Source organism: Prunus dulcis, chromosome 1 (genome assembly GCF_902201215.1).
Source record: "Prunus dulcis chromosome 1, ALMONDv2, whole genome shotgun sequence".
NCBI classification, from domain to species: Eukaryota; Viridiplantae; Streptophyta; class Magnoliopsida; order Rosales; family Rosaceae; genus Prunus; species Prunus dulcis.
This window is the reverse complement of record NC_047650.1, coordinates 39,487,145-39,509,330: the sequence shown is the minus strand read 5'-3', so window position 1 is coordinate 39,509,330 and position 22,186 is coordinate 39,487,145. Positions and strand designations below refer to the sequence as shown.

The 22,186-nt window shown below is 38.1% G+C and overlaps 3 protein-coding genes across 3 annotated transcripts; 2 read left to right on the top strand and 1 right to left on the bottom strand.

The window, feature by feature from the left end:
* Positions 1-2,207: 2,207 nt before the first annotated feature.
* On the top strand, positions 2,208-4,260 carry LOC117616592 (serine/threonine-protein kinase-like protein At1g28390). The gene has a single exon (XM_034345957.1). The coding sequence runs from the start codon at positions 2,586-2,588 to the stop codon at positions 4,104-4,106; it is 1,521 nt and encodes a 506-aa protein (XP_034201848.1). The 5' UTR covers positions 2,208-2,585; the 3' UTR covers positions 4,107-4,260.
* Positions 4,261-7,084: 2,824 nt separating this feature from the next.
* On the top strand, positions 7,085-12,693 carry LOC117614214 (zinc-finger homeodomain protein 2). The gene is made up of 2 exons (XM_034342939.1): positions 7,085-7,109; positions 11,646-12,693. Exon 2 carries the CDS (start codon positions 11,697-11,699, stop codon positions 12,546-12,548), a length of 852 nt encoding a protein of 283 aa, XP_034198830.1. The 5' UTR covers positions 7,085-7,109; positions 11,646-11,696; the 3' UTR covers positions 12,549-12,693.
* Positions 12,694-18,104: 5,411 nt separating this feature from the next.
* On the bottom strand, positions 18,105-21,405 carry LOC117615199 (GEM-like protein 1). Its single transcript, XM_034344238.1, has 4 exons — positions 20,776-21,405; positions 20,515-20,616; positions 19,667-19,938; positions 18,105-18,580 (listed from the first exon to the last, which is right to left on the bottom strand). The coding sequence occupies exons 1-4, from the start codon at positions 21,125-21,127 to the stop codon at positions 18,386-18,388; spliced, it is 921 nt and encodes a 306-aa protein (XP_034200129.1). The 5' UTR covers positions 21,128-21,405; the 3' UTR covers positions 18,105-18,385.
* Positions 21,406-22,186: the final 781 nt, after the last annotated feature.

The following is a 22,186-nucleotide window of genomic DNA, read 5'->3' as shown; positions in this document are numbered from 1 at the left end:
CCAATCACGCTTATGTTTATCTGTTTTTCTTTTGTTCTCATCTACGCTTTATAGAAAAAGATCCAATCAATTTCTAATTAGTGCCCCCAAGTTCCTTATCAAAAGGGAGGTGGATTGTTTTTTCTATAAAAGCGATATTAAAAAGTAAGAGTCGAACTTAAGACCACAAGTATAAATATTGATCCACCATGAAAGAGCAATTCATTATTGGGGAGTTTTTACTTAGTGATAAATATTTTGATAATAATTTGTAATTCAAGTAGTTACTATTACTTTTGAGATTATTTCTAAAAAAGAATAAGGAAATTGACCAATTTATCCCTCATTTTGAAGGATAAATGAGGGATAAATTGACCAATAGTGATAAATGTTTTTTTATACCTAAACATTTAAACCGACCAATTTATCCCTCATTTTGAAGGAAAAATGTAACAAAGTTATTTCAGGACTTTTGTTACAAACGAAAGTAGAGTTGAGGGATTGTGAAAGCCGTTTTGAAAGTTGAGAGACTAAAACTCAAATGGGTACAAAGTTCAGGAACTATAGCTCCTAAAAAAACCTTTCTTTCTATATCTCTCATCAAGTAAAGAACGGAAATACATGTCATAAGTAAGTTTTCTTCAATTGCACGCCTTGGTGACGGGGCACCGCGGCGTCCCCAATAGGTGGCTGATAATGGAAGTTGCTTCACTTTTTTTCTCCTTTGTCCCATGAATTACGTTATTGATTACCTACTCTTACATAAATTGTGCACGTAAAGCACATGTTCCAACCCTGAAAACCTACTTTGTACTATCGTTTTGTCACCGCCAGCCCTTTACCTACCACACACTAACTCGCTCACTCGCTCACTCGCTAATGTAAAGAAAAATTTATTACAATGTGAGCTTTGTCTCAGCTATCATGCCCAACAAAAAATCTGGGTCCACTTGTGCCATCCATTGGAACACATATATTTGGAAGTTTATTTTTTTATGTCCCACTAAGCTCCAAAACAATCGTTTTCTCAAAAAAAAACCCTAGGCCCCTTTCTCCCAAAAAAATACTCTTAGAGCCTTTTCTATTTTGAGGCCCCTCTCCTCTCTTCTCTTCCTCTCTTCCTCCTTTCACCTCTTCCCTCATTTTCAAAGACAAAAGATTTTCTCTATTTGTCTTAGTTTTGTTATGATTTTCATCCAACCATTAGTGGCGGCTGCGGCTCAGCGTCGGATCTTCACCTGCATTTCGGCGTCAGATCTCTACCGCCATCTTTTTTGCAATTTCTTTATGTTTGGAATAAGTTGCAGAGACTCTTTGGGTTCTCTATGTAGTTTTCACCTCTCTTTTTGTAAGAGTTTTTCATCTCTCATTTGTGAGAGCTTTTCATCTCTCCTTGGTGAGAGTTTTATTTGTATTGTTATGGCTTAGTTTTTTCAAGCTTTATTTCTTTTTTATTATTCTAAGTTTGCAATCTTAATTGGGATGCCTATGGCAGAGTTTCTTCGATCTTACCTGATCGTTGGTGGAGACATACCTGATTTTCTTAATTTTGATATTAGACCGCTCCGTTATTGTAATGGCCCTTTTATGGCTAGTTTGTATTGGCCAGTTATAGTTAGTTACTTTTTTAGCTGAATTATGAATGCAATTATAGAATTTCTCAACCAAAAAAAAATAAAAGCTCCAAAACAATCCGTCACTGCCTGCCTATAATAATATATTCTATCAAACAAAACCAAAGAATGCCACCAACAAAATTCATTAATTACAAAGATGCTCAAATGAAATGATGGCATTGGCTGCATTTGTTTGAACTTTCAACTTTCATGGGTTATCAGTCAATGATATATTCCTCGATCGTATCTGTTAATTACTTAATTACAAAACCAATTCCAATTCATGATGAGGGTTTCTCTGAATAAAAGTTGATGATTATCAAAGTGGAACAGCCATGATTGTGAGAGATTATAAAATATTATGGTAGAATGCAGTATATTTTGTATATGTGTTATAATAGAAGTATATATTTATAGATATTATTTTCTAAAAAAAGAGAAAATAAACACTATCATTTATCCATATTATAAGTTAGTATCCTATAACTTCTCAATGATGATGAAGCAAAAAATTTATGGGTCCACCACAAGGCCCAATTTCTTTAAAGACCAACGACCCCAAGAAATGCCTATCAAAGTTGCACTCTTCTGCATGTAAAAAACAATAAAATAATAATTTTAAAATGATTTTTTTAAAAACCCCACTTTGGCCAAAGTTCAAAATTTTGCACACCTTTGATTGTTTCACATCTTCCCCTTCTTTACCACAGAAATAAAAGCTGTAAAACACATTACCTCACCACCACTGAAGAAGACTTTAAGCACCCAAAAAAAAACCAACCCCCATTCTCTCTTTTGCACTAATGGCTTTTGCGGCTCTCCACCACCACCTCCCCCTACCACCTTTAACTCCTCCTTTTTCCTTTCAATCTCAATCTCTCTCTCTTTACTCTCACCATCTCGAAGAACCCACCACAGAATCGACCACCCAAGCCCACCTCTCTTTGCCTCTTCGGTGTTCGATTAATTGACTGTGAGAAACTAAGCTCAATGGGCTACCTCTCTTGCAATGCAGAGTCGGCGATCGCAACCTGCGATCCGTACAACTGGGACCGCAGAAGAAAACCCAAAACCAAACCCAATAACAAGCCGATCAAGATCAGGCACTTTTACTACGACGACCTCGTCGCCGCAACAAATGGCTTCGCCGCCGAGAGTTTTCTGGGCAAAGGAAGCCACGGCAGCGTCTACAAGGCCGTTCTCGACGGCGGCAGTCTCGTCGCCGCCGTTAAAAAAACCAAATCCTCCCAAACAACGTCGTCGTCGGCGAGCCTTCACAACGCGGAGAATGAGATCGAGATTCTCTCCAGAGTTCACCACCCCAGGCTCGTAAATCTCATCGGGTTCTGCTCCGATTCAGCCAACGACACTAAATTGATCGTTGTCGAGTACATGCCCAACGGCTCTCTCTACGACCTCCTCCACTTGAACTCCAGACCGCCCGGTTGGACCCGGAGGATCCGGTTCGGGTTACACGTGGCAAAAGCGGTTCAGGGGCTCCACTCGTCCAGCCCGCCCGTCATCCACCGCGACATCAAATCGTCCAACGTTTTGATCGACAAGGACTGGAACGCGAGGCTCGGCGACTTAGGGCTGGCGCTGAGGGGACACGTGGAGGACGTTCGCATAAAGTGCACGCCACCGGCGGGGACGTTAGGGTACCTCGACCCGGGCTATCTTGCGCCGGGGGATCTGAGCGCCAAGAGCGACGTCTTCAGCTTCGGAATTCTCTTGCTGGAGATTTTGAGCGGGAGAAACGCCATTGACGTGAACTACAGCCCTCCGTCGGTGGTGGACTGGGCCGTGCCGATAATAAAGCGTGGGGACTTCGCCGGAATCTGCGACCAGAGAATTGGACCTCCGGCTGACCCCGCCGTGATCCGCCACGTGGCGGTATTGGCCGCGAAGTGCGTGAGATCCACAGCGGAGAAGCGGCCGACGATGGCCGAGGTCGTCGAGTGTCTGAAGGTGGTGATCAAGAGAATCCACGCGCCGTCCATTTGGAGTAGCCTGAAGCGGCGCGTGAACATGAAGCGCGTGGAGAACCGGAAGCATCAGCATCGACGTGGTGAAAGTCGCGAATACGAAGAGGTTAGAAATGCGAAGTTTGTGAGAGGAGGGAGCAGGAGGAAGCTGAACGGGAAGATATCGAGTGTGTTGGGCGCAGAGTGCGAGGGTGAGGGCGAGGAGATGATTGATCGACGCGTGGCGAAGTCAAAGTCAATTGGGTCGGTGAATGAGATTAAGGCGTGGGGCGGTAATAATGAGGTGCGGAAGGGTGCAGGGGTAGCAGTGAAGGTGCCTTCGGTGGTGAGGCTGAACAAGTCGAGGTCAACGGGAGTGTTGAATAGTCCAAGGATCGTGCGGTATCAAAAAAGAGGATTTGTGTTTGAGTTTGGAGGGAGGGAAGTTGATTCGGTGGAGTTGGATATGTCCAAGTGGGTGATTAGTTTGGAGGGTGATGAGAAATCTGAGAGGAAGATGCTTCAGAAACCTCTGGTTTCTATGTAACAAAGTGGTTAATTAGATGATTAAGAAGTGGGATTTGGATTATTTTGTTGGAGATTGGAATGTTGTAGAATTAAATATTTGTAAGTTTTTTTGGGGCAAGCTCATATTGGTCACCCCCATAAACAATGTTTCTATTTTGATTCTGACCCACAAAGAAAATTGTTAGAGCATCTAGAATCAATGTGTCAAAAGTGTCACATAGATATTTAATGGTTAGAAATAACATCTCACATCACTCCAACTGATGTGTCAAAGCTGATGTGGAATGAAGGTTGGAGATTGAGATGTTATTTTTGACATCCCAAAAGAAAAATGTCAAATGAATATTTTATTATTTTTATTTTATTTTCTTTTTAATTAAAAATAAATCAACACTAAAATATAATAAAATAATAATTTCATTTGACATATCGGGTGGAGTGTAAAGCTGTATAAGATGTCAAATTGCCACATTAGCCATCAAATTTAAATTTGATATTTGGTATTTGACATCTCCCTTGAAGATGCTCTTATATGTTTCTACGGCAATTGATTTCTAGTTGCAAAACTATCTATATGAAGAATAGAGGTTGTAGGTTAACTTAGATGCGTTGGTTTTAAGTTGTGTCAACTTCTATTTAATGAGTGAAAACTACGCACGGTTTAGGACATATTTGAGACTGCTTTTAGAAGACTCATATAATTTGACAATCGAAAGTGCTTTTAAACCACCAATTTTTGACAATGTTTGAACCCTAGATACAATGTATTTTATATAAACTTAGAATAACTATATACAATGTAATATTTTGAATTTAAAATGACTAAATATAGTGATTCACTTGAAATTCATGCATTTTTTATTTATCTTTTCGTCAACAATTTCATATTAATGAATCCCTGAAAATACTTGTAGAATAGCTAAGAAACGCGTGGAGGGGGTTGAATAGGCTGATAAAAAATTATAAGGAACAAACACAAATAAATCATGTTAACATGATTAATAATGTACTGGAAAATAAAAAGAATAAACAAGTAAGGATTATTTTACTTAAAAGATAAGTCATTATTTATTAATGAAAGAAATAAAAGATATTGAAAAATATGCCTCACTAAGATTGCACTCCCAAAGAGATTCTAATTGACCTAAATCATAGAAGATTAATGGAATGAAATCATATCAGACTTGAAAAATATGTTCGTAGCATGAATGCATGAAAAATGAAATATCTTATCGTTGGATAAAATATCTCACATGTATTAAATCACAATTCTGGAATTCGGAAACTTATTGAACTATTTCTGGAAATCAAAGACTGCATTTTTGCTTTAACCCTACATTTAAATGACACTTCTAAACCTATTATGAGTTCTAGGAAATGCAAACATAAATTTCATATGAACAATCCTTAATAGTCCAACCGAGTAATTTAATTTTCCAAAATTTGAAAGTACTCTTTCGAAAAATACGTTTTATGAATTTTACAAACAAACATACAAACCTGGCAGATATCCCATTGTATATATCAATGAGTCGACATTTCTTAAAGACCAAAAAGACTGATTAGTAGGAAAGTTACGTCAGTTCCTAGAAAACGGAAAACCGGGAAAATTATATAATGGGTGCAAACACTTGAAAGTTTCCCGATTTGTGGCTGCTGTCATCCATTTATGTGCTCAGTGTCAGTCTTCTACTTAACAAATGGTGGATGGTTGATGGTCCACGGTTTACTGCGGTTGGGCTCAATTCCAAAAACATTTTAATGCAGTGACCATCTTTAAGATTCTGTCTGTCAGTTGGGTTTGATTGCAATCAATGCTTCTTCTACCGTATTGGATTCTTTTTAATGCAAATTGGCAATTGCTCTTTTGGCTTTTTTCTGTTTTCGTTTTCGTATGGTTATCTAACCAAATGTGAAATGTGGTTCCTGCTCAAGTTTGCATCATTGCATCGCATGTAGGTCAATGTCGGCTAGAAGGTTCATGAAAAAAAAGAAAAAATGTGGTTTCTGGATAATAGGACATGTAGGTTCTAAAGATAATTAGCTGAAGGTAATACTCATTTGACATATGTTTTATTACAGCTAATGAAAGCCTCACATTCAGACATTATTCGTCAGTCACTATATTTCTTCCACGATCTATATATGAGTGATAAGCTCATCAATTATTTTTCTCATAATGAGTATAAGGGATTCGAATTTAAGACTTTTTTCAATATTGAGTAGAAAAAAAAAAAAATACCATTAAACAAAGGGCTAATTGACATTATACAAGCCTCGGATGAGTTAGGTTATTTTTGCCATAGGGTACATCTGAATCCCAGTCACCATCTTGAATATTGTCCCACGCCATTAATTTCTTTATCTGTGTTAGGGATGCATCCCCATCATCACACATGGCTTGGTGTTTGTTTCCCGTGAGTTTGATGCTTACGTTGAATGTATGTACAGAAACATGAAGTATGAAGCATTTATTGAACATGGCAAAATAAGATGAAATGATCTCCAATGAAATGCGTAATTCAAACAGTATTGTAGACACTTCAATCAATGAAGGCCCAACTTGAACTCTTAACTCGGCTTAACTCACCCAAAGGCTTCATGGGCTAAACCCAAATCCTTAAAGGGCACAAATGTTTGCTTTGATCAAAATATGAAATAATTTCCACGGGAAGAACACAATAGAAAAGCCCAATAAGGTGGGGATTGGAAAGACAGTGGGCTCACCACCCATGCATGAAGCTAATCTATGCCCATAATTCTTCTTCTTTCACTCCCTCTCCTCACCTACATGGAACACAAAATGCATCATTTGGAGACACATGAAATGTCAGTGTTTTTTTTTTCTTTCTTCTGGTAGCACATGCTCTGTTAGTTGTTGTGTTAGTTGGGATCATTTGCATAGAAGACTTATAGTGAATTTGTAATGAAAGGACTGGTTTGCTACTCTCTTAGAATTAAAATGGTTGCTGTAGGGAGGACCACCAGAGAGAGAGAGAGAGAGAGAGAGAGAGAGAGAGAGGTTTAATAATGAAATAGGAATGGTAAAGATAGCAATGTTTGGATTATGAGAAGCAAAATATGGAAAAGGCTGCCAGAAAGGATGGAAATGTAGGAAATGAAGGGTCGGGGGTCAGAAAGCCCCAAACCCCTCCACAACTTTTTCTCTATCTTGTCATTGTCACTGTCCTTGTGGTCCCTTTCATTTCCCTGCTGCTGCTCTATTTCTCCCCGCTTTCTTCCCTCATATCAAATCTCACTCACTCACTCACGAATATAATTTACACAAACATCCAAAAGAATCTACCTCTACCCGAAATCCCCGACCCAATTATATTTCAGAAACGCAACGGAAAATCAAGTTTACGGACCATTGCTCCATTGGTTTCTGATGGCCTTCCTTGTCCTCCGGCGGAGTTCACCCATCAGTAATTAGTTTAGTTCTTTTTGGTTGTAGGCTTGATTCTAGTTTGCCTGCATCTTGCTTGTAGTTTTGTCTTGTTGTTTTTGCTGGCGGCTTTGGCGCAATTCAGACTCAAAAAACAAAAAACACCAAAGCATAAAATGAGAGAATTTGATGCGTCATCTCATTATGTCTATAGCATTCATTACGTGACCTTGTTGTTTTATCGGGATATATCTAACATTCCTCGCATAATGAATGTTGTAAAGTATATCTTTCTTTGTAAGTAACATACATTTTACAAAATAAAATTCACACACATCAACGACTAAAAATCAGTCACGAGTACAAGCACCACGGTTAACCCTACCATTCTCCACCAATGTTTTTGAGTACTAATTATGTGAGTCTGGCCCTTCCTATTAACACTACTGTAACCAATAAACCCCAAACACACAAAAGCTCTCTTTATGTTGAGTGTCTTAAAGTTGAAAAGTGGTTCAAAGAAGTGGGAGGGTGTTTCCTGGTGGCTGACAGGCGTTGCGTCAGATAAGCACAACCAAATTAGCAATTTGCAAGTAGCCTAGCATGTAGCAAGCAAGCAGGCTTTGGTTTTGGCATTCCAGGGTAAGGTAGGGAATCACATGACGTTTGGATGACATCACCTGCCAAAATAAAACAAAAAAGAACAACTTAAAATTTAAATCAGTTTCATTGCGTCATTAATTAACACAAAAACATAGGGCATCACACAAAATTGAGCTCTACTTATATTATTCTCAGCATCATTTCCGCCGTACACAAATCTTTAGTGAAATTTGGACACCCTAGTTTATTTAATGCCCCTTATTATTTTGTAGGCCAATTTTAGTACTGAATTTTAGAATCCTTTTTCACTTTTATATGCACATTAAAAAAAGTTAGGAGCTAATAACATGGTCTAGAAAGTGAAAAAGGATCTAGATTTGCAGACCAGTAATTTCAAATTCGAACATTCATGTCACCCTAATTGTGTGCGTGCGCATTTGAAACCTCTTCCCCTTTTTAATTTAGACAATCACTTGTATTTCAAAAAAAAATTGGGAATGCACCACTTTTTTGCTCATGCACATGTCTTAAGACATAAATATCCGATACATGTACACCTGCTAATCCAACGGTGATTTCTTCTGTTCCATATCCGACAACATTCACTGGACCGTTAATTACATGATTTAACAATTCACTAAAATTCATCTACCTTAGGCCAAATTTACAGTGCTTGTTGTACAAATCTGTTGCTATTTTTCCCTTTTTCTTTAGACTCTCTCATGTGTGTGTGTGGACCTGAAGATCTCTGTCACGTGTGAGACTACCAGTAGAGAGTAGAAGGAGCCCACTCTAGCAGACAAGTCCACATCAACCCAACATATCAGTCCTCCATACTCCAATGCTCCATGCTGAGGGTGAGTGTGTAACGGCCAGTTGACGAGTCCAATCCTGCAGAACCCAATCCAATCCAATCCAACTATCCACACTCCAAAGTTAGTTGCTTCTTCCTTATCCTTGTGATGGCATCATGGCATGGTTTAATTTAATCCATCCACTAATACTATATATTTGTGAGAAATCACTTCATATATAACATGATTTTGACACTGCTTAGACTCAAATATACACAATTATTATGTAAGTTGAAGATAGAGAAGAAAAAATCAATATACAATACGATGAATTAATCTGTGTTCTCCAAGGAAAATTTTGTGAGTATGATGAATTATTGGAAGTTATTGCACATGATCTGCGGTTTAATCATCAAAAGCGCCTATTTCTTAGGTTCACTTTAATGATTATTTATCCAAAAAATTAGTTAAATCAGAAATAGTTTAGCCAGGTGATTACCATCGAAATCATTTCAAATTTATATGACAATTTATTTCATTTTTAACATGTGCGTAATTCTAGTTGCCTATCTATCTCTTAACTTTCATTTTCTCTTAATCTTTCCCTCGACGTAGTTTTCTAGGACAGGGCTACTTGCTTGCCTGCTTCCTCGTATTTCCACTCAGTCAGAGCCAAACGATGCGAGCGCGATTCCCTTTTAAATTTGGAGCAAAGCCTAGTCTATGAGTTCACTGTCCAGGGCAACGATTGGGAAAGGGAGCAAAGGCACTTCCCCAACCCCGTGGACTCAATTTGAAGATCACCCTTTCGGAAAATTAGCTAATTTGAAAGCCATGACATTATGTAATTTTGATCAAGCATGTACACGGATATAATGTTTACCATAAATATTGAAATGATTATATTGTTACTCAAATTGATAAATAATTTCGGATTTTATTGACTTTTTCATAGATGATATTTGACCGGAGAACTAAAACATAACCAATGTCTTAGACAAATAAATGGCCACATACATGTGATATTTGATATTCGACGATGATAATAAGGTTTATACTAGCTAATCAATGGCCACATACATATGATTGATGAACAACTAATCAGAAAATATATCTCTTCCTCAGACAAAGTTATGAATTCGAGTTCTAGCATATGTGTAGCTAGTGTGTGTGAGTTTAATATATTATCGTCCCATCGCAATAGAAAAGGCCCTCAAAGAAAAATGAATCTCTTCAAATCCGAATTAAAGGGCAAAAAAGTAATGGCACTCAAACGAAACTTGGATGAAGATGAGATGGCGGCCAGTTCGAGTATATGGTGTATGGTACTGTGAAAACAAGTCCATGAGAAGTTGAGATAGAATATCCTGAAACCCATTGAGTTGAAAGTTGTTGATGGTAGAAGACGTCACATAGACACACACTCACACATGATGTCTGAAAATGGAGGGCACGTAGGCAGCTCCCAAAAATGCCGACAGTTTAAAATCAGTGTCCTCATGAGCTTACCTCACCTGTGTTGCCAGTTCTTGAAGCATATATCAACCCCACCTCTTGATCCCCATCCAGCCTGGATCGCTTATTTGATTTGCCCTCATCACTCCTATTCATCAATTTGTCCCCTAACAATCTCCCTTGTTTGATATGCATATTTTTCGTTTACCTTACTAGCGAGTGGTCCGTAGGGTAAGATCGATAGGGTAACTCGATATACTCAATTCGAATTTAAGATAAAATTTGAATTTGACGGACTTCAAATAAACTGAACTCGCATTATATGCAGAAATTTGGTTAAATTCAAATTGGTGAATCAAAGTTAATATGTGCTTCTTCAGAGCTACCTAATTGTGAATTTGCTATTTTTTTTTAACTATTCAACAATACAATAAACTCTTATTCATGTTATTTAAATTTTGAATCCCTAGTAACAAAATGAAGACTAAATGTCGTTACGCGAAAATACTCATTTTAGGAAATCTTTGGAAATTTTACTGTGGTGCGATTTGAGTAGCTTTTTAGATATAGGGTAGCAGGTCTACCATTACTAAACATCATCCCTTCTAGTACTATGTCATTTTTTTGGGGCAAGTGGTTTTCCTCTTTCTCTGCCATTTCCCTTTTCTACTTTCATGCTATTACTGAGAAAGTGATTCCCAATCTCACTTTTACCACAAAGAAAAAAAGGAAACAAACACAACAAAGTAGTGTTTCCACATAAAAGGAAAACAAGAAAAAGAACCAAAGTGCATGCCATTATGCAATTAGCAAGAAATGCCAAGAAGAAAGTTAGAAGCAAAGCACCAAAACAAGTAGAGATTTCAAAAATTAACCCTAGTTAAGTATTAGAGATAAAAATAAAAAAAGAAAAAAAAGAAGAAATAAATGAAAGAGAGAGGTTTAGAGTATGATATGCGTAGAGGGGAATTGATGGCCACAATTCTCCACCCCTCTCTTATCTTCTCCTCCCTGAGAAACTTTAAAAATTAAAAAAGTATTACCCATTTCAAAACAACAACCCAAAAAAAAAAAAAAAACCCAAAAAATAAAATAAAAATTAACAGTTTAAGATTTAAATATTACTATTACACAACACAAACCAACACTTGGATGTAATACAAACAAACATTTTGCACTTAGTCATTTACAAATGTCCATCTCCAGTGGAAGAAGCTTTTTGTTGTTGATCGTCTTCATAATCCGTTTCTTGGGCTCTTCAGCAACCATGTAGATCTTCACTTCTTCATTTCCTCACCAAACAATCAAAGAAATCGAGAGAGAGAGAGAGAGAGAGAGAGAGAGAGAGAGAGAGAGAGAGAGAGAGAGAATGGAATTTGAGGAGCACGAAGAGCACGAGGAGGAGATGGAGATGGAGATGCAGCCGGCGCCCCCAGGTTACGACTCGGCTGGGGCGAGTTCGAGGGCCAAAATGGGACCCGCCCTGGAGGGCACCGTCTCCACCGCAAGAAAGAGGGGGCCCACCGCCACCGCGGCAGTCACCAACACCACCACCACCCTCACCACCATAGTCAGGTACAGAGAATGCCTCAAGAATCACGCCGTCAGCATCGGTGGTCACGCCGTCGACGGCTGCTGCGAGTTCCTGGCTGCCGGGGACGAGGGAACAATGGACGCGCTCATATGCGCCGCCTGCAACTGCCATCGCAACTTCCACCGCAAGGAGCCCGAGGGCGAGCTGATTCATCACCATCAGGGTGGTACTACTGGGCCCTACCACCAGAGCGGTGGGTCCCACCACCACCTCCTCCAGCACCAATTTTCCTCGGCCTTCTATCGCCCACCACCACCGCCATCTGGCTACCTGATCACCTCTCCGCACGCAAGGCCCACTCTAACCTTGCCTGCAGCATCAGGCGGTGGCGGTGGATCTCATAGTAGGGACGATGGTGAGGATGTCTCGAACCCCAGCTCGAGCGGCGGTGGCGGTGGAGGAGGAGGAGGAGGATTTGGGATAAATAAGAAGAGGCACCGGACCAAGTTCACGCAGGAGCAGAAGGAAAAGATGCTGGAGTTTGCGGAGAAAGTTGGGTGGAGGATTCAGAAGCATGACGAGGCAGCGGTGGAGGAGTTTTGTGGAGAGACTGGAGTGAAGCGACAGGTTCTCAAGGTTTGGATGCACAACAACAAGCACACCCTCGGTAAGAAATTAGGGCCTTAAGTTAATTGATTAACCATTTTAATTTCATTTAATAGCTAATTAGCTAGCTTAGCTAGCTACCTAGCTAGCTCAGAAGAGTGTTGCAGTGTATGTTGAGTTTACCCAGTTAGATTATCATCACCCATTCATGCATGTACGTAAGAAAGAGGGCCTCCTTGAAAATTTATTGTGTGAATGGTTTTCCTTAATTTAGTGTTAATTCATGGTAATTTTAGTAGCTAGCTTAGCTAGGGTTTCATCGCCAGGTTCTAAACTTTTAATTAAGTCAGTCTTCTTCTTCAGTGTTTTTGCTAATTAATCTCTGGCTCTGATTCTAATCTTAAGGTTAATCATGGTGTTCATAATTAATTGGGTATTTTGGTTAAGCATCTTCTTCCTATGTTGCACATTGCCCTAAAAACCCAAAACAGCTCTGCCATTTTATTCCATGGAAGTGTGAGAGTTTTCTCTTTTTCTTTTTTTGGTGAAACAAAAAGGAAAACCAACATAAAGGGTAAGCTTAATTATGCTAAGATAACCTAAATTGGGTTGTGATTAGTTCGCATTACCAAGGAAGCAGAGAATTCCAAAAACTCCAATCGAAACCTGTAATTTTTGGCATGCAAAGCAAACCTGAAACCTGCTATTTTTGTATTGTTTATTAATTTCTTTTGGATTAGTTCTGAGTTTTGGGTTTTGGACGTTCATCCACGTTTGTCATCTTATCCTTATTTGCTTCCATGATCACCGCCTGAGCTTTACTCTCTCTTTATCTTTTCTCTCTCATATTAATTTGGCTCAACCTCCATATTGCATTAATCTCTGGACACATCCAGCATGAAACTGAAGAAGCTGATCAAATTCACCGATTTTTGAGCTTAACGGACACATGTGATCTCATCAGATGAGAGCATCTATTTACAGCGGGGTGTACTGGATTCGTTTAATAAATTTGTTCTTTTCTTTATTAGGAAAATATTTTTTTGGATTTTTTTTATTTCTCGAAAAGCATTATGCATGCGTTAACGACACGTAGCATGCATGCCGATATCGCGCTGTAAGTTCCCACAAATTATAACACGTATATTGAATTTTGAAATTAGTCAAACTGCTCTTGTTTACACAAATTATAATACGTTTATTGGATTTTAAAATTAATCAGACTGTTCTCGTTTACACAAATTATAACACGTATATTTAATTCTGAAACTAGTCAGGTTGCTCTCGTTTTCTTAATCCATTCAGCTTGTGTTTCATCTTCTTATGCTGGTTTATTTCTTCTTTTACTTTGTTGTTATATAAACATTTATTGTTTTCTTTGACAATTTAAATAATGAGAAGTTAACTTCATATTAATGCACAGTTAATTATCAAAATTTCCTGTTTTACATATGTACTAATTTGGACTATATGGGGAACTTTCTGTGTTCATCTTTTGGTGTGCTCTGACAATTTAACGTTCTTCCACTATATAAAAAAAAAAGTTGCAATAGTTACCATTAATTGATGACATTTGATGACTAAAGGCTTTATAGTGTTCTGAGCTGGTTTAACAAGTACTTGAGTACGTCCTTAGGATTATAGTCAATTGAAGAAAATGCCCCATAAATTGTTGGGGGAGGCCAATATGTATTTAGGTTGATCATTTCTCTAGGAACAATTTTTTTCCTTTATTTGGTTAATTACTTGGAACAATTTTAATCGATGTTTGTGACGAGCGAGGCTCAGCTGCGTATGGAACATATGATCAATGGATGAATTTGATATTTTTGAGTGATCTTTGCTTAATTTTAGCAATTCAATGTCAAGTCCCTAATTAATTTCTTTCACGCTGGTCAATAAAGGAAATTAAGTTGCATGAACAGGTACGCTGCCAAGAGTTCAAGACAACCTACTGAGACCTCAAAAACACAAGAAATAATGGGTTGCTAGATAGTTTGACTCTACAAAGTTCTTCTGTTGGAGTGTTGTTGTCAGCTTGAAAAATGTTGGGGTTAGAAATAACAGGTGTGAAATAAATAAATGTGATCGAGAAACACAAAAGTAAACCAATCACAAAGAACAATACAAGAATTTACGAGATTCACACGAATGAGCTATGACACTGAGTTACTATGAGATTCTCACCACAGAATAACAAGGAGAAACAATTACGAGCACTTTGGTGTTTTTTCATAGTTACTTCTAATTAGGGTTCGCAAGATTACCAATACAACTCCTAGCACACCTTCTCTCGGAGCATCCTGACTGGTCTGTTTTAGGCTATAACTTTCCCATGGAATCATTAATTCTTCAGTTATGAGAGGCCTCGATATGTTCATCTAAAATAACCTTCACAGATTTCAGCTTCTCTAACTCAACACGTTTGTAGGTTTACCAAACCACCCATGGTCATCTTCAATTAAACAACAGCGTAATCATCACTTTGTGACCTCCATAGCACAAAGTCTATCAACAAAGTTGTGTACTCTGTGGACCTTAGAGCCCATTTACTTTTGTTAGAAGCGCTTGTATCATAAGAACGACGATAATTTTTGGTAAAAATTTGTGTTTTTAAAAAAAGCACTTTTATGACCCCCATAATTATTTTCTAATTGTTTTGCCAAACATAGTTAAAATCATTTTTGGTTGTCAAAAAGCAGAACAATGACACCACAAAGGATAGATATATATATATTTGACACGACACGCATACATCATATATATTTTAAAAGATTAAGCATTCTGATAAATATGTAGAGAAAATATTATTTTGATACAAATTTGTGTTGACATTGTAGCCTTCTGTTAGTTTAAGGAAGAAGAGGTTTAGAATGGTTTGGTTTAGTGTTTAGGACAATAGTTTAACTTGGAATGGAAAACTTTTGAAAGAGTAACAAAGTAATTTTTATTTGGATGGAGGAGAAAAGGTACAAAGCTTTGATATAGGACTTAGTGGAATATAGGACAGCTGCTAGTTTTTTCTGCTTTTAGCTTGATTACTTTGAGAGGCTGTAGGCTTATTTATAGGGATACTAAGTCGGCAACTTTGCTTTGGACAAGTCGGTTGTGCAGTAACCGACTTATCCAAAGTCATTTTCAGCCACAAGTTGTCCTCTAATTTTAGAAAGTCATTTTCAGCCACAAGTTGTCTTTTAATTTTAGATTTCTCTAGTTATAATTATAATAGATAATTATTAGATGGTTCGAATAAGAGTCAACCATCTTGTACTTGATAATTCTCTTAATTATTCTAAAATTTTCAAGTTTTATCACACAAGTTTGTATTAATATTTAACACCTTCATACAAGCCCTACCGAGCTTTGCAATCCGAGAATGATTTAGACCATAAATTTACATCCCCGACAAGCTAGCTCTAACAACAATATATATCCTTCGATTGCTTAAAGCAGGTCTCTGTCTATATATGTGAAGCCATTGGCCATTGGTGTAAACGCAGCCTAGTTTGCGAAAAGTTGTTTTTGTTGAAGAGCTAGTTTTTCCAACACGTTAAGCATGCAGGGATATACATTGGTGAAAGTCGTAAAGAATACAAATTATAGCCAGTGGAGTGTTTGAAGGTGTTGGAAAAAACGATGTGAAGTTGGATCGACTTGTTGCTGCTTTATTCTAAACAGGTGGGCTCTATCTCTCTATGCCTCTCTCTATCCAAGGAAAAGACTGACCACAAAATACAAATTGGACTGACATTACAGCTATTATATCTGCTTAAATAAATGAGTAGCATCATTGCATTTTGTTTGTGAAGTCAGCATATATTCCTCCCCATCTTCCAACATTTACCTTTCTACGACCAAGAAAAGCTCAAGATGAAAAGAAAAACTTCTGGTCCGCTCGCTGCCACTGTCGTCAGCATCAGCTCATGCCAACGTTCCGCCGACTAAACACCCATGAAAGTCTCTCACTCTCTCATCGCGACGGTGAGAGAGGAGAGACCGATGACTTTTCCGGCCTCGGATTTGGAAGGATGCGGGAAGGGGAGATGGGGGATAGGGTGGGGGTGCAGGTGGAGTGTCGGACTCAAACATGGCAGTCACTATTCTAATTTCTAAATCTCCAACATCCTAACAGCAATGTGTGAGATGAAATATAATAATACCAACAAGAAAATGCCAAATGCCAAATGCCAAGAAGTGGTTTGGTTCGGTCTAGACAGTTTCTAAATAGCCCAAACCACACCTACCTAAGCGAAATCAAACCGACTTAAGCCAAACTAATTACATTTTAGTTCGATTCGGTTCATGATTACATTTGTTTTTAGTGCAGAAACCTAATGCTCAGATCGGTTTGATTTGTCTGATTTGAAGGTTCATGTGGTTTTTTGTCGACCTCTAATTTTAAATAGAATTCATAAGTTAACATGTTGGGTGTTTAATGTATATACATCATTATTTTAATTTTTTTTGCCAAAATTTGAAAGGGAGAAAGGAGGTATGATTGGGGTTGGAACCTAATTTTTAGGTCTGGAGTGGCTTTGGCCCTCCCATATTTTTGTCAACTCCTAATTTTAAATAGAATTCATAAGTTCACACGTTCTAGGCCTGGAGTGGTCTGGCCCCCCATATTTTTTTCTCTCCTCCATTATATTATATGAAACATATAGAATTTGTAATAAATAATTTATAATTTAAATTATAGTTCTCTTTAAAACAAATTAGACGTTATTAAATTATAAATATTTATCTATAAATATGTAATTATTGAATACTTAAGTGTTTTATGTACTTGTATTTTCTACTTCGATTTTCTAACTTTACAATTCTAACTCTGTTCCTACTTAAAATGTCTAATATACATGCAAATGCTTTTACCACTAACCCCTTGGCAATTAGAAAAATACCAATTGCTCCTAAGTTTTTGTCACAAGATTGATATAAAACCTAGTGAGGAAATGTGTGGGCGTGAGTCGTTGGGGGCCAAATAGAAAAATGGCCCATTTTTCATTTGATATGATATGAGGGCCAAAAAGTAGCTTGTGTTTCAAGTCAGTGTACAATCCCCTTATTTTCCTCATTTGGACTGACAACGTAACATGCCTCCATAATCCGTGACTGTCGGCGTTTGGAGAGAAGACACCCACTCACTCTCTGTTTCTTTTTTCTCTGCTTTCTAAATAGTGTCAAGCAAAGGTTGTTTTTTCTTTTTTCCTTTTTCTAATGGTTTCTGTCTGGTTGCTCTCATTCCAACGAAGCAATGGGCTTGAGCTTGACCAAAGCTTAAGCCTTGCAGGTGTAGGCCTGGGTCAATCCATTAGTGGCTTTCAAATAATCGACCTCATAGACCAGACTCCAACTTAGGTAATGATTTAGACAATCCAAAGACAATCTCAAGCAACACACTTGTCATAGAAAGAGTGAAAAATGACTTCAGAAGTGCCAAAATCATCTCCTTTAGGTAAAAAATTTCTTCGTAGCAGGTTCGGATTTGAATTCCATAGATAATATGAAAGGCAAGGTATCGTCTATAGTGGTTATAGGCTTCATCCCTGACAGTATCCTTCCTCACTTGTAGTTCTACAGAAAGTTGCCAACAATCAGAGGAATATACATGTTTTAATCCATATTTTAACAATAAGGTGATAGGCTGAAAATACGATGTATATAATCACAAATGTCATTTACAACAAATATAGACTCGACTGAAACTTACCTCATCCCAAATGTATCACTATACCCGAAGAGTAAAAATCAGTCTCTGGGTTCTAATAACAAATACATCACAGCAATTTCACAAATCAAAGAACATACATCTACATTATAGCTGATATATTCCATATCCCGCATGATTTCGTCTACGTAGACGTCTTGCCAACATGATGCCTCTGCTGTAACATGGCAAAGGTTTGGAGTTATATTCATCACAAACTGTGGGGCTGGGGCTGGGTGGGGTGCAATATTTCTTGAAGATGTTTCACAGCACTGTCATAGTGTACAAAGCTCATAAACCAGAATTCATGGTTGTCAACAGAGACCACCTGGATGTATTTTTCAGCTGATTTGACTTTGCTTGTTGATGGATTGACCGCCTTCAGCTGGTGCAATGGAATAACGACCTACATACGAGAAGGGAATCATACCGGATTATGTCCATAGCTAATAGAGAGATTTCAACATATAAATACTACTTCTAGATCTAGACCATTGAAAATTATCGGAAGAAATTCATCCCCAAAAAAAATTTATCGGAAGAAAGCAAAAAAGTAAAATTGACTAATGGGATCACAATAGATCTTCAAATGGGGAAAATATATGAGTTTTGATTTCATTGCTTGTAACCCTTTAAGTAAGAAAGCACCATACCAGAAGGAAAATAAAAGGGTAAAATGAACAAAGGGCATTTTTCTGTGCTTAAGAGATTTCAACACTCAGAAGGTTTGGCTTTATACTGATATATAGATAATACAAATGAAGGGACATTGACATGCATGGTTGAACAGACACTGGGAAAGAGTTGAAAATGTGGGCGACACCTAATTGGAAATGTGTTGACACTTCTTGGAACTTAACTTATCATAAATAGAAGAAACACCAAGTCATTCCACTTGAAATTGTTTAGCTATCAAAAGAAGGTGATATCGATGGTTGCACCAATCACCACAAAATTCATGAACCAAGAATTAGGCAATTACAAGTGGAGTGCATAACTGGAGGCGATTACTACATAACAAGAAACTTGAAGATTATAGGTAAATTACATGTACCTCCCCTGAGGTTAAGTGCAATTACCAAAGCCTCCCTCTTATATGGAGAATTAAATTTATCTCCCTTGTCATGGTAAATCTTAGAAAGATCTACGAACAAAGTTGATCACTGGCATATTCATCATCGTATCTGTATCTTTCATACGTACAAATGAATTAACAAATTTAATATATGCCTTATTATCATTCTAAACACTCATCAGTAAAATGAAATTTATATTTTCAATTAAAATCTACCTCCTCAGTATTAATACTGTGCGTTCAGCACTGATAACATGACACGAGATTAGTATAATTTCTAAAACAGAAAAAATTTGAAAGAAATTCAAATTTCACTATCACAATTGGCAAGCATGAATGGCTCCTAAGTCATAATTCAAGCAAGAAAGGTGGCAAATGGTTCAATGGCAATACGCAAACAATACTAATCCACTATACCTTATAATAGCTCCATTCAGTCTGGTCGCCATTTTTGTATGAAAGGGGATCGTCACTGCAAAATGCAAGCTTTGCCGTTGACAAATATAAAATTCCCATTACTGGGCCAGCAGATGTGGATAGGTAGCAAGCATATGTCTTCTGAAGTTGCTCCTCTGGGACAGTCTCAAAATTTTGTCGAAAGATCTTCTCATAACCACCTTCTGCAAGTACCTTAGTGCTCTGTGCAATTCTTGCCACAGCAGCATCAGCAAAACTAGGTCCCGTTTTCACTAGTTCAAGGGAAACAGCAGTACATGATTTATGTCTCACAAATAAAACAGCACAGAATTTACTATGAAATCAAGCAATGATTTTAATTTTTAAACCCAGAAATCATCAAGGATTCACGGTTCCTACCACAACCTCTGAAACTATAACTAAATAACAGAGTAATTAAAGTCATAAAAATGAGGAACGGGATCACAATGGGGCAAGAAAGAAGTAAGTGAAAAAAGTAATCAAGAGGCAAAATCCATAACCCTAAGATCCATTGCAATCTAAAAGCGCATATATTGATGGCATTTCTGAATTCCAACTCCCAGCACACATATTGGCACCATTCTTCCATGCAAAAACCAGAATGCTCCCACATAGAAAGGCCATGCAATTGCTTAATCATTTAAGAAAAAACAAAGAACCCAGTTTTACAGCATACTAAACAAAGCATTTGTGAATGGAAATTGATTGCATTGGCTTTATACCTAATATTAGTGATGCAAAGGACAATTACCATGGAAAATTAACATCTTTCACTTAATTGAAAACACTCAAAAGAACAGCTTAATTCACTGGAATTGAAAACTTACAGTGCTGCCACATGTTGCCAGCAAGATCCTCGGCCTTCTTGGTGGCCTCCGCAGCCTTCTTTCCCCATTTTCCAAGAACATCTTTCACTGAATCCATCTTATCTAAATAACACAACAAATAAACAGTCATTTCCAACATCCACAGTAACACTCCCAAATTCATCATTTCCTCAACAAAACCCTAACATATACAAATATATATATAAATGTACACACATAATTGAAAACAAATGAGAGCGCTGGTTGGCTACTGATACTCACTCTTGACGGAGGAGGAGGGAGCCGGAGCAGGAGTGGCGACGTAGGGATTGGACTCCGTCGGCATGGAGGTGGCAGCTTCGCCGGCAATCGGCGCTCGAGCCTCGACGTGAACCGGAGGATCAGCGACTGGAGGCGGCGGCGCTGACGGTGATTCCAATTTCGGCGGCGGTTCAGAGGCGATAGAGACAGAGGTCCAAGTTTCGGGCTGGGGAGGCGGCACGACGTCGTTGGGGTCGAGCTTAGGGTAGGGAGCGTAGTCTTCGGAGTGAGGAAGAGGCTTCGTGGTCTGAGATGGTGGGTGGTGATCGGGTGCTGCAGCTGCAGCTGCTGCTGCGGTCTTGTGGTCGCTCATTTTATTCTTGTGATTGAAAATGGAATCTTTGTCTGATTGCTGTTGTTGCTGTGAAATTCAAACGGCTCGATTGGGGCGGAGCCTACGAGAAGAGAGGACACCTGGGGCAACTAGATTTGAGGGGAAGAAGCGTTTTATTGGGGATTTTTGGATTCGGCAATGAACTTGTCTGTAAATGGGAATTCAACATTGGCTTTGGGCCAACTTCTATATACATATAAATCTCAAGGCCCAAATGCATGAAGAAACAATTCAACACTGGCTTTAATATTCGTTTGTGTAAATTTCTAGTGGAGGATTGGTTTTTGTTTTTGTTTTAAATTTATAAAGTTAAGCGATATTATTTTATTGATAGGAGGATAAGCAATGAGTATAAAAATTGGGCTATGTCGTCAGGGAATATACGAGTTCTTCTATACATACAGGCTTAATCGTCAATTTAATTACGTAGCCTTACCTTTTCAATTGAAAACTGGAGAAGGAACCTTGCCTCTTATAGAGTACCAGTACCCTCGTCTCCCAAAGATCATGTCCGTAAAAACTATTTGTTACAGCCCTCATACAAAACAACAAGAAGAAAATCTAGCGGTTCTTCAAATAAGGAGAAATCATTTCTTGTGTCACAAGGAATGTCGTCATTCTTAGTTTAAGATGGTTCAAAGTCTCATCAAGTCAAATAAGGAGAAATTAAAAAAAAATCCTAGATTATAGTAGGAATCCTATTCTTGTAATAACTGTAATTATATCTTAGTTATGTAGGATTTCTAGGGCTACTATATATAGGGGGATTCGGCCACTACTGTAAAAATATAATCCAACACCATCAAATTCCTTCATATCATACTCATAGTCATAGCTAAAACACCCTAAGGAGAACAAGAACAAAGCTCGTGCAACCTTGACATTCTACTTCAAGAATTCAATGCTTCTCATGTCTTCATCAATCATCATGTTTTCCATTAAGTCCTTAATGAACTAATCTCTTTTTACTAGAACTACAATGTAGCTTAGATACGAATATTCAAATTCTTTGATATTGTTAATTCTATTTATCAACTC